The following is a 12,264-nucleotide window of genomic DNA, read 5'->3' on the forward strand; positions in this document are numbered from 1 at the left end:
GAGTGAGTGTGTGTGTGTGTGTGTGAGAGAGAGTGTGAGAGTATGTGAGTGTGTGAGTGTCTGTGTCTGTGTGTGTGTGTACTATTCTTCCTAAAATAGAATTAAAAATAAAACACTGCCAAAGATTATTTAAGATGATTTTGTTTGCCTGTGTTGTTAAATTATTCCTCATATCTGAATATCCCTGTTTCAACCTTCAAACCTGTGATTGCGCGTCTGGTTTGCGTCTCTCCTCAGGCCGCTGTCAGATCCAGCAGAAGTCGCGGTCATGTACTCTGAGTGGCGCTCTTTACACCTGGTGGTCCAGAACGATCAGGGGCACCTGAGCGTCTTACACACTTACCCAGCCGGCGTGGGTCGAGACGTGGCAAACGCTGTGGTGCGGCCCCTGGGAAACAGCCTCGGAGGAGCGCCGTCTGAGTGCCTCCTCAAGACTGACAAGGAGGTAAGAAGTGTGTGTGTGTGTGTGTGTTTCATAACATCTCTCACCTGTGAAGAGTCTTCAGTTCAAACCCGAGGCTGTGCAGGAATTCAAGGTTGACTTACTGGGTGGCATGTTTGAATTAATTCAGACGTCCAACCTGTTAACTATTAACTTCTTCTGAGCTCAAGAGCAACATCCAGGGCCCTCATTTATCAACAGTGCGTTTCACGCAAAGTGTGTGATTTACCAACTTGTACTTGTATGTAGGAATGTGTGTAAATATAAGGACAAAATAGAGAACCTTTTCTACGCACTGTTGATAATTGAGGCCCCAGGTTTTTGGCTGGGAAATGTTTGGTTTCCTCAGAACAGATTATGTGCAATTTGACTTGTATTTGACATGGTTCAAATTCACTTTTTACCAGACCTGCCAAAGAGAACACTTACCAGCCATAAATATTACTTGTTGAAAATGCAACTGCATTATTTTAATTTAGACATATTTTTAAAACGTTATAAATTTAAATTTACACTATGAGCATCTATTATTTCATTTGAATTACTTTTTAGCTATTTTTAATGACGGTTTTACCTTTTATCTTTATTTTAGTGCTGTCAAATGATTAATCGCATCCAAAATAAAAGTTTTTGTTTACATAATATATGTATGTGTACTGTGTTTGTTTATTATGTGTATATAAACACACACTCAAACTCATATTTTGAAAATATTTACATGTATATACATTTATATAATTATATTTTATATAATATATACATTTATTTAATATATAAACATAACTTATTTTTCTTAAATATATACATGCATGTGTTTGTATTTATATATACATAATAAATATACACAGTACACACACATATATTATGTAAACAAAAACATTTATTTTGGATGCGATTAATCGTTTGACTGCACTACTTTATTTCCTACCTTTCTAATTAAAAAAAAAATATGTAAAGCACTTTTATCACTCTATATGAAATGTGCTAATGCTATATAAATAAATTTGCCTTGACTAAAAATCTTATTTATCTGTTTTTGCATATTAATGAGTTTTTGCATATTTATCTTGTCACTCACAGGATCATATATATGCCATATAAACCAAATTATAATTTTGTTCTTCATATTTTATATATTTAGTTACTTAATGTGAGGAATATTCCATGAAATATGGAGGAAAAAACATTTCAGATGATTACTCTTTGTGCAGGTCATAAATGATTTTGTTAGTAGATGGTTTTTTATCTTTAATCCCTCAAAATGTATTTTCAGTAGATTATGATTTATGCATAAATTAATGTTAACAGGACAGACTTTTGCATTTTGTTCTAAAACATAAATTACATTCCATAAAATTTGAAGCCACTGTTCTTTAAAGTTGCGAAAAAATTACTAATTCATCAAGGGTGTAACATCCTTGTAGAAGTTGTGGTCTTTTTTTTTTTTAACAAAACAGCGACTTAAGTAGAGAAAAAGAGAAAAAATGTCTCTTTAAGTAATGATAACCACTGAACCACTTTTTATTTATAAATCCAAAACTGCTGTTCCAAAAACCCGTTTTACTGATTGTGAATTAGCCTCTGGATTGGCCTACAAATTGACTTTATGAGCTCTATTTGACGTAAACCGTATAATGTTGCAGTTCCTAATAAAGTTAGATTTTATTAGGAAGTTAAAGAGCAGCACTGTCGTTTCCTCAGTCGTTTATTTGCATAATTTGGTTAGACGCAAAACATGCTGCTCGAGTTACGTCTTGATCTAAAATGAGAGACATGCTGTGATGTTATTAGTGCAAACGTTTGAGTCTGTTTTAAGGCTTTGTTGAGTTTGTTCTGTTTGTTTGTGTATCTGGGTGGGTTTCAGTGTTGCTCAAAACCTTCATTTGCTTGTGTGTTTCTGTGTGTGTGTGTGTGTGTGTGTGTACTGGTATATATGGTTTATGAGGACACAAATGTGTATAATGACGTGAGTGAGTCAGTGTGTGTGTGTGAGAGAGAGTGTGTGTGTGTGTGTGTACTGGTATATATGGTTTATGAGGACACAAATGTGTATAATGACGTGAGTGAGTGAGTGTGTGTGTGTGTGTGTGAGAGAGAGTGTGTGTGTGTGTGTGAGTATTGGTATATATGGTTTATAAAGGCTTAAAAAACATACAAAACGGTGTTTTATGAAATTCAAAAATTGCCAGTAGTTTTGAGTGTGTGTGCGTGTGTGTCTTTCACTGAGTTCCATTGCATAGTGCGTGGAGTTCCTGTAGGCTTCTGTGTACTGTGATAAGAGGAGAGGAAATCCTGTCCATTCCCTCTTGGCCTCTGATTTTTTTTTTTTCCCTGACCTTTTTTCTGACCTCTGATCCAGCTCATTGCCGCCCATGGTGACTGATGCTGTTTGGAATATAAACGCACAAAAATGCAGATCCATTGAATGCAGTGCTGTTCTGTTTCCTGCTGACAGAACCAGTGTGTTTCACTCACAAACATGCATGAGGGAGTCATCAAACCTCAAGCTCAAGCATTGTTGATCCATCTCAAACCGGTTTAGGTAGTCATTAGTCCATCTAATGCTGTGCTGTCCTCCTCAGGTGAAATGGACCATGGAGGTGCTGTGTTATGGCCTGACGCTCCCGCTGGATGGAGACACGGTTAAGTTGTGTGTGGATGTCTACACTGACTGGATAATGGCCCTGGTGTCTCCACGAGACTCTATACCCCAGCCCATCATCAAAGAGCCCAACCTCTACGTCCAAACCATCCTCAAACACTTGCACAACCTTTTCCTGCCCAGGTGTGTTTCGGCCTATGGTTTTAATTACCCATGATGCACTGTGCACCAAACTGTTCCGTGACTGCATTGATGAACACTGCATACTGCACACTTTGTACTGTACACTACCTACAGTATTTTTTTATTTTTTATTTTTTTGGATAATAGTATGGGCAGCGTTCGAACTATTCCGTGGACTTTGGGGGAGCCCACTTGTTTTTGGGAAACATTGTACAGTATGCAACAATAATTTCAAACATTATTGTGCTTCATTGATGTTGTAACATTTATTTCAATTAGCGGTGTCCACTTAATATCTCATAAAATAAAAAACAATTATTTTGTATGTTGTATGCAGCTTAATGAAAAAGTGTCTATTGCAGCTCAAACAAACAATGATAGATAGATAATTATAATTAAAAATATATATTAAAAATCTTGTTAAAATGCTTGTTGAAAATTTTCAGAATAAGAAAATTATTACTTTTTCCTCTGTACTGCTATATGATAAATTTATGTAAAATCTCATTAAAAAAAACAAAACAAAAAAATATTATTTTTCCCTCATACTGCTATTTGATGAAAGATTTTAATAAAAATATATTTTTATTTATAATGTATTTTATTTATAATTGTGTTTCCTGTTTTAGAATAATAGCGCAGAAATGTGTAATGAAATTACATAAATGCTTCCTTTTCCACAATGTTTTATATATATATACACACACTATTAGTGTACTATTATACTTTTAATATACTAATACCTATTATATGTATTAGAAATCTCCTTAAAATGATTAAACATTTAAGCTTTTTTTAATAAAGAAAATTATTTGTTTTGTTCTGATGAAATGGCTCTCCTAGAACATTAACAATATTATTTTTGGATTTGAGCATGTGATGATAGGCTTGGGTTCTGTCTAGTAAGTGTAGCACTTCCTGTTTGTGCTTTCTGATTTTGAATATTCTTGCTTCTTTCTTTCAGACCAGAGCACTTCAGCCTGGTGCACTTTAAATTGTGTCAGCAAGTGCTGTCAGCAGTGCAGAAGTTGACCCGTGACTCGAACGGCATGGCCAGAGAGACCTGGGAGGTGCTGCTTCTCTTCCTGCTGCGCATCAATGACACGCTACTGGCCCCGCCCACTGTGGGAGGTGCGTATGTCAAACACAGTGATGTTTCCCTCTAAAATAGATTTAACTAGACCTTACATTGACTGACAAACAAATGAGAGAAGGTGCACGCTTTGCATCTAAACAAACTGCATTTTGTGTGCAGTATGCAAATGAACCTCCTTTGATGTAATTGTGTTTCCTGTTTTAAGATAACGAGTGCAGAAATGTGTAAAATTTGCTTTGCTTATTTTTCTGCAATCAAAAATTCTGTTTTTTTTTTTATTTTTATTTTTTTATCAACCATACATAATCAGATTTATATGACATGTTGAAATGTTGTCTTTACTTTTTGTTGTTTTAATTGTTTTCATATGCAAAAATATCAACCAATCATTCATAGATGCAAACTCCTCACCTTTCAGTAATAACTCACTTTTTTTAGATCAAAATAGGTCACCTATGAGATTTGCTTAGAGCCAATGAGAAAGTGTTTTCACGAGGGGAGGGGAGGGGTGGGGGGTCTTACAAGGGTAAATAAAGAACTGGGCCCGGTTGCATAAACTATTTAGACTAGTCTTAAAAAGTTAGTAATTAAATTTTTTGGTTGTTTCAATAAGTTTTGTATAGTATTTTCTTTACGCCTTACTTTAAAAACTATGTCTAAAAAGGGTAATATTTTATGTATTTGAGGTCTGAGATGTGGGAACGGTGAAGAGAGAGAGGGCACATTTAGCATTTTAGGTCAGCATTGCCGTGTAATCAGCCAATATTGTCTTAAATAGCCTGCAGAGCACTTCATCTATTATAACATGGGATTTTGACCAATCTTATTCAATCTTGATTTTTGTAAAATGTTGCAACAAGATGTTAAGAAATGATTTTAGTTGTTGTTGTTGGTGTTTTTGTGAAAAATTACAGTTTTGGACATATAAGGTAATACTAAATATTTTTTAAAATATGTTAAAGTAACTACAAATGAGCATGTAAAGCAAATATCTTTAAAAGAAATTCCGTGTGGAGCAAGCCCCCGATCCACGCAAATTTCTCACCTTTTTCCTCCCTTACCTGGTTGCATCTCTGAATCATATTTTGACTTTGCAGCTCCATAATACATTAAGGAAGTATTTCAGCAAAAACAAGCTGCACATATGTGACCCTGCAGCACAAAAGCAGTGTTAAGTCGCTGGGGTATATTTGTAGCAATAGCCAAAAATACATTGTATGGGTCAAAATTATCCATTTTTCTTTTATGCCAAAAATCATTAGGATATTAAGTAAAGATCATGTTCCATGAAGATATTTAGTAAATTTCCTACCGTAAATATATCAAAACTTAATTTTTGATTAGTAATATGCATTGCTAAAGACTTAATTTGGACAACTTTAAAGATGATTTTCTCAACATTTAGATTTTTTTGCACCCTCAGATTCCAGATTTTCAAATAGTTGTATCTCGGCCAAATATTGTCCTATCCTAACAAACCACACATCAATGGAAAGCTTATTTATTCAGCTTATTTATGTATAAATCTTAATTTCGAAAAATTGACCCTTATAACTGCACTGTAAAAAATAAGTGTAATTTTAACTGTAAAATTTTGTAAAAACGCTACGGAAAAAAACTGTTAATAGATTAACAGTAAGTTCCCGTACGTGCTCCAGGGTCACATTTCTGCTTTTTTTTTTTTAATGAAGTGCATTTTCTAGTCTAAAAGTGCTGTTTTCTAAGCAAAAGCTCTGGCTACAAGTCAAAATGAATGGCCCTTGTTCCACTAGTGCTGCTGATCGTGCTGAACGTGTAGACGACAGGTATGGCTGGTTGTGTCTCCTGTAGGTGGAATAGCAGAGAAGCTGGCAGAGAAGTTGATCAGCGTGCTGTTTGAGGTTTGGTTCCTGGCCTGCACTCGCTGCTTCCCCACGCCGCCCTACTGGAAGACGGCCCGAGAGATGCTGGCCAACTGGAGACATCACCCTCCGGTGGTGGAGCAGTGGAGTAAAGTCATCGCTGCTCTCACTTCCAGGTACTGCAGGCCTGCATCATCGCTGCAGCTTTATTTCTGTTCATAGTTTATTTAACTGGGACAATACAGAATATCATTTCTGCACAGTATTGAGCAGCTGATGCTCTAGGTCAGAGACAAATAAATACAATATAAATAAATGTGTAATATAGCATTTATTTGTTTGTTTGTACATTAGAATGTGTCCTGTGTATTTATTTATTTTAATTTTTTCTGAGCAAAAAGTAATATCACACATTTTTTACATGCACTAAAATGTCATTCAGTGTAACAATATTTCATATACCAAAAAAATCTTGTCAGGCGTATTTATAACAAGAATCATTGGATGACATTGAAAGACACTATTTAAGGATTCCAGTGCAGCCTTAAAAATCTAATTTTAAATCTTTACCATTCTTTGCCACTATCCTTCAAACCACTAGATATTTCCCATTTGTCAACGAGACATTTTTAATCTAATTTAAAATATAATAAAATTTAGTATGATCACTTATTCTTTTATATATTTTAATAAGTGCAGGTCAGAATAAGTATGTTGTTTCATTTTTCCTTAAATATCTGTTATGCTGAATGATGATGAAACATTGTTTCACCTGTATTTTTCATAAAAGTTATTTGAAACATTAAAGTAGACACTTTACGTGGATTTAATATGCTTTCTATGTATATAAAATCCTGTTTGTAAATTTAATTTGATGCAGACAAATTACGGACGTCTTGTCTTTGACCCATATATGCATATATACATATATACAGCTAGAAAGCTGATAGCTTTTACTTTGGCCCTTTCATTGTTATGCACTTGTCTAGGTAGTGAATTTATTTATATGCTCAGTCAGAACAAAGTGGGAAAGATGCTTGTTTGCGTCACACAATCATTGTGCTTTCAGAAATGCAGGTTCAAATCCTGTTCATTAAAGGCAACAAGCTCAAAAAAGAAAATAATTACATGTATAACAGTTTACTCATACCAATTGAGATTGCACTATATGCACTCAAAATTCATTAAAAATGTTCCAAAACAGAAATTGTTTTAAAATAACTGCTTTTTTTGAAAAATATGTACTTTTGCACATAGTTCAGCCAAAAATAAAAATTAGAGTAATTTATTCACCCTCATGTCGTTACAAACTCATGAGCCTTTGGTTAATATTTGAAAGACAAATCAAGATATTTATAATGAAACCAAAAAGTTTAATACCCATCCTTTGAAAGTCCAAGTAACCAAAACTTAGAAGATCCAAAAAGGTCACGGAGTTGTAAGTTTAATCACCAGAGAGACTGAAACAGACCTTTTGACCACAAGATGTTGCTATGTAGCCGTTAGTTCAGTTGAATTTACATTTATGTTTATGCATTTGGCAGATTTGACAGCCTTTACTGAAAGTTACTTATATGTGACCCTTGAGCACAAAACCAGTCTTAAGTCGCTGGGTTATATTTGTAGCAATAGCCAAAAATACATTGTATGGGTCAAAATTATAGATTTTTCTTTTAGCATTTTATCAGGTCATGCATTCTCTTGACCTTGGCATTGCTAGCACCATGCTCTACTGTTAGAGCTACAGGAATCGGTAAAACAGACAGCCTTTTTTGTACTGATGTCGATGCTTTTGTTTGACCTTCATCTTATTTGTTTTGTTGTCCACACAGGCTGCTGCGGTTCATGTACGGCCCGTCCTTCCCTCCGTTTAAAGTGCCAGAGGAAGACGCCAGCCTCATCCCCGCTGAGATGGACAACGACTGTGTGGCTCAGACGTGGTATCGATTTCTACACATGCTCAGGTCTGCAGTCGAACTGACTTCATCTGCTTACTAGGGCTGTCAAAAAAAAAAATCGAATTTCGAATATTTGTCAAATTTTAAATAAAAATCCACATTCGAATGCAAAAACATTGCATTAGAATTTTAGGTGTGCGTTAAGGAGGCAGCCTTATCAGTGGCGCACGAGATGCGAGGACGATGTAAGTGTCGTTGCATTATAATGTTTTTGTTAGCATATCCAGTTGAAGCCACTAGATGGCGCTGCTGCGTTGTTCATTCAAAATATTGCGGGAAAAGAGAACACCAATGCGGAGAAGATCGTGTTTACATCAAAACTGAAACCACGCATATTTATCGCATTTTCTAGAGGGACATCTATCACCGTTGCACTCGCGTCTCGCACAAGAGAGCCCCATGTTTAGAAAACCATGTAAAATTAATGCAAGTTCAACTTTTAAAAAACATGTCTCAAGACTTTATGGCAGGGTTTTTAAACATTATGCACTTTTTTTCACAGATAGTCATGTTATCTTATGCTTTGAATAAACGTGCATTAGTAATATTTTGCTCGATGCGCCCTCTTGTGGCCTCAAGAGAGAAACCAAAAGCTTTTCTTCACCCTAACTGAAATTATGCATTTTAAATTCTAATATAATTCGAATTTAGTTTTCAGCCATTTTGACAGCCCTACTGCTTACTGTCCCAGTCCACTGGATCCATTCTGCTCATGATTACTTACCTAAGTTGTTTGTTTATATCTCTCTCCTTCAGTAACCCCGTGGACCTGAGCAATCCCGTCATAGTGAGTTCCACCCCAAAGTTTCAGGAGCAGTTGTTGGGGGGAAACAGCGTTCCTCACGAGGTCATTCAGCACCCCTGCCTCAAACAGCTGCCTCAGATCTTCTTCAGAGCGATGAGGGGCGTCAGCTGCCTCGTGGACGCTTTCCTCGGTAAGATCTGACTGTGCACCACATTACAAGGCTCTCTTATGAATTGCATTGGTTTATTGGATGCTACTGTGGTTGTATTACCGTGATATTCCATAAAGTAGCATATAAATACTATGGTAAATGAATGTGGTAATCATTCAGTACCATAGGATGTGCAACAGAGCCTCTACATATACACATTGTTTGTTTGTTTTTTGTTGCACTACATATTAATCTCAGATGTAAATTATATTACTCAGCAAACACTTTCAAATAAACTTTTAACAGAGTCAATCCTGAATCCATTTTTAGAATTATTATCCAAAGTAAACTTTAAAAACCTTTTTAAATGGCTGTTTCTTAGCACTTGAACTGCTACTTACCATGGAAATGGTCAAGGAAGCTGGCATGATGTTAAAACCGCAATCAACCAATAATCTCAGATGTTGTTTTAGTGTTTGTGATGGGATTTTACTGATCATTCTGTTTGAATCTCAGTCCTGCAGTGATGTGTGAACATTGTCTTTGACTGTTTTTCCATTTCTAGGTGTTGCTGTTTGTAAGAAACTCGAGTGTCGTGAAACTCTGCCCTCTTCTGGTACTCACACAACTGTGCTGTTCTCTTATCATTATCACTTTTAGCCCTTTTTCCACCGACATGGCGCTGGTGACTGCTCTGCTCTACAATCTGAAATGGTTTCATTTACAAATATCACATGTGATTGCTATGAATTTTATTTGTTACATAATATGCTACTAGTCAAAAGTTTGGAATAATTAACATAAACAAGAAGCAACACAACTGTTTTCAACATTGATAATAATCAGAAATGTTTCTTGAGCAGCAAATCAGCATCATTAGAATGATTTCTGAAGGATTATGTGACACTGAAGACTGCAGTAATGATGCTGAAAATACAGCTGCGCATCACAGAAATAAATTACAGTTTACAGTAAATTCACATAGAAAACAGTTATTTTAAATGCAATAATATTTCACAATTTTTACTTTTTTGATCAAATAAATGCAGCCTCGGTGAGCAAAAAATGTCTTCTTTCAAAATCTTTAAAGAATCCTCTAATTGTTACATCAAAGCCAGTTTGTGTTCATAAAGTAGCTGCATTAATTTACTTTGGTTGTTAAAGTATTTTCTCAAAACTAGGAGTAAAAGACTTGTGAACAACAATTTCAATGTGATATGTTTGACTCAGCCATTATTGTTGAGCATCAGCACCATTTCGATGGAAAAAGGGTATCAAGTCAGTCTATAAACTACGTTGTGGCTGTTACTTCATTCTGAAAGCAGAGCACAGTCTGGTTTATTGGATTTTTGGTTTAATTATAAGTTCAAGCACATTCAGGCATTTAAAAATCAGAATTTAAACTGAATAGAAAATTTAATTTAATTTAAATGACTTAGGGCTGGGCGATATAGCTAAAAAATGTATCAACGATATAATGTTTCATATCGTTCGGTATCGATAATTATTGAAATTTTTTATAACCTTTTTTAAAACAAAGAGCAATAGAAAAAAATGTTTAAATTTAAAAAAACACTGTATTTTGAAATTAACCCAATTTATTGAGACAAACAACAAATATTTTTTTTGTTTTAACAGTCAAACTCACAATAAAAATTAAACAAATATCTAATGTTTTATATGCAGATTAAATAGGTTTTAGGGAAACTTTTGTCTTGTCTCCCGAGGCCACAGGAGGGCGCAATGAGCAAAATAATGCAGCACATAATGTCAACGCATGGAAATAACTGTCTATAAAAAAAACATGCATTACGTCAAAATTAACTCATATAAATAATATATAATATAAAATAATATAAATAATAATTTTGTAAATTGCATAAACAATTATGAACAAAACAGTCTCATGTATTTATGCATTGCTTAAAGGGGTCATATGATGCGATTTCAAGTTTTCCTTTCTCTTTGGAGTGTTACAAGCTATTTTTTTATTCACAATCTCCTCATCACAAGCAGGCGCAGCACTCAATATCGTGCACTATATCGAAAATTTTTATATCGTTATCGAAGAAGGTGTACCGTCGATAAATATCGATACCGTTTTATCGCCCAGGCCTAAAATGACTTAATTTGTTCATACAGACAGTATGTGAGACGCTTCTGTCTGCTGTTGAGTGCAGCAATTAGTTCTTGTTTTTAAGTGAATGTTTAGTCAAAATTTGTCCTGAGAATGAATATAGTGAGCAAAATGTCTGACCTTCCACTGTCTGTGACCAGACTGTCGCATCTCGTTTTAGTTAGTTGTTATAGTTTTTAATCATAACTGCACATGCTCAGTGCTGTTGTGTCCATATAAATTTCTAACATTTCTTCAGTGGTCTTGTTTTATGTTTTCTCAGGGGTCACAGTGTCTAGGAGCAATATTCGAGACAGACTTCCCTCTATAGGTACACTAAACCTGTCCAAACCCAATCAGTTAGTGACTAACAGTGGACTTAACTACCCAACACACTGATTCTGGAGGTGTTTGGGTCCAACTCGCACATCCTGATTAGGGACAGAAATAAAAATAATTTCCTAGTTGGAGTTTCTAAAATTATGTTCATAATGTATGTTGTAATTCTTCCTTTTTGAGGTTACTGTGCAATCCCATTTTTTTCCCCAGGTGTTGCTGTCTCGCGGAACAATTTTCGAGACAGACTCCCATCTTATGGTATTTGATAACACGCCTCTGACTAATCAAGAGGGAGTTTGATGAGGATTGTAGATTTTGCAAGGTGTTTGGTTCATACACAATCACTTTTAGATCAAAAATTCCTGTGTGTTGTGGAAATCAATTATCCATCGTTAATTACCTTGTTAAATGCCTTGTTTTTGCTCCCATGCAATTGGTAAATCGTTGCCCAGAATGAATGTGAGCATACTTATTGGTTGGTATCCCGTCTGCCTCTGTTCCAGCTGTCCTTTGTTTAGAAATAAAATCAAACTGGCATTTAAATGGCACTGATTTAAAGACCTCATGAAATTAAAATTTCGTTTCTGTCTGTAGCTTTGAGATAATTTAATTCTAGATTATGCCACAAAACACACATATGCATATGTAAAATTTTAAAATTAAATTAACAATGTAATTTTAAATACATTTTTTTTATTTAATTTATTTATTTACAATTTGTAATTTTTTCTCTTTGGATAAAAGTGTCTCCTAAATGATTAAATGTAAAAATATCTTTCTTTAAAAAAACT

General features: G+C 34.9%; 1 protein-coding gene across 1 annotated transcript in view; it reads left to right on the forward strand.

Annotated features, from left to right (window-relative positions):
- The window catches only part of LOC107758167 (ral GTPase-activating protein subunit beta-like), a 52,334-nt gene that overhangs the window by 3,737 nt on the left and 36,333 nt on the right, over positions 1-12,264 (forward strand). Inside the window, exons 2-10 of the mRNA XM_016575842.1 lie at positions 238-445; positions 3,025-3,227; positions 4,192-4,358; positions 6,154-6,340; positions 7,997-8,128; positions 8,879-9,057; positions 9,584-9,634; positions 11,418-11,465; positions 11,684-11,731. Of these exons, the coding sequence (XP_016431328.1) occupies positions 269-445; positions 3,025-3,227; positions 4,192-4,358; positions 6,154-6,340; positions 7,997-8,128; positions 8,879-9,057; positions 9,584-9,634; positions 11,418-11,465; positions 11,684-11,731 (1,192 nt within the window). The 5' untranslated portion in view covers positions 238-268. The remainder of the gene's footprint in view (positions 1-237; positions 446-3,024; positions 3,228-4,191; positions 4,359-6,153; positions 6,341-7,996; positions 8,129-8,878; positions 9,058-9,583; positions 9,635-11,417; positions 11,466-11,683; positions 11,732-12,264) is intronic.

The sequence above is a fragment of the Sinocyclocheilus rhinocerous genome, unplaced genomic scaffold (genome assembly GCF_001515625.1).
Source record: "Sinocyclocheilus rhinocerous isolate Xijiao unplaced genomic scaffold, SAMN03320098_v1.1 scaffold203, whole genome shotgun sequence".
Lineage (NCBI taxonomy): Eukaryota > Metazoa > Chordata > Actinopteri > Cypriniformes > Cyprinidae > Sinocyclocheilus > Sinocyclocheilus rhinocerous.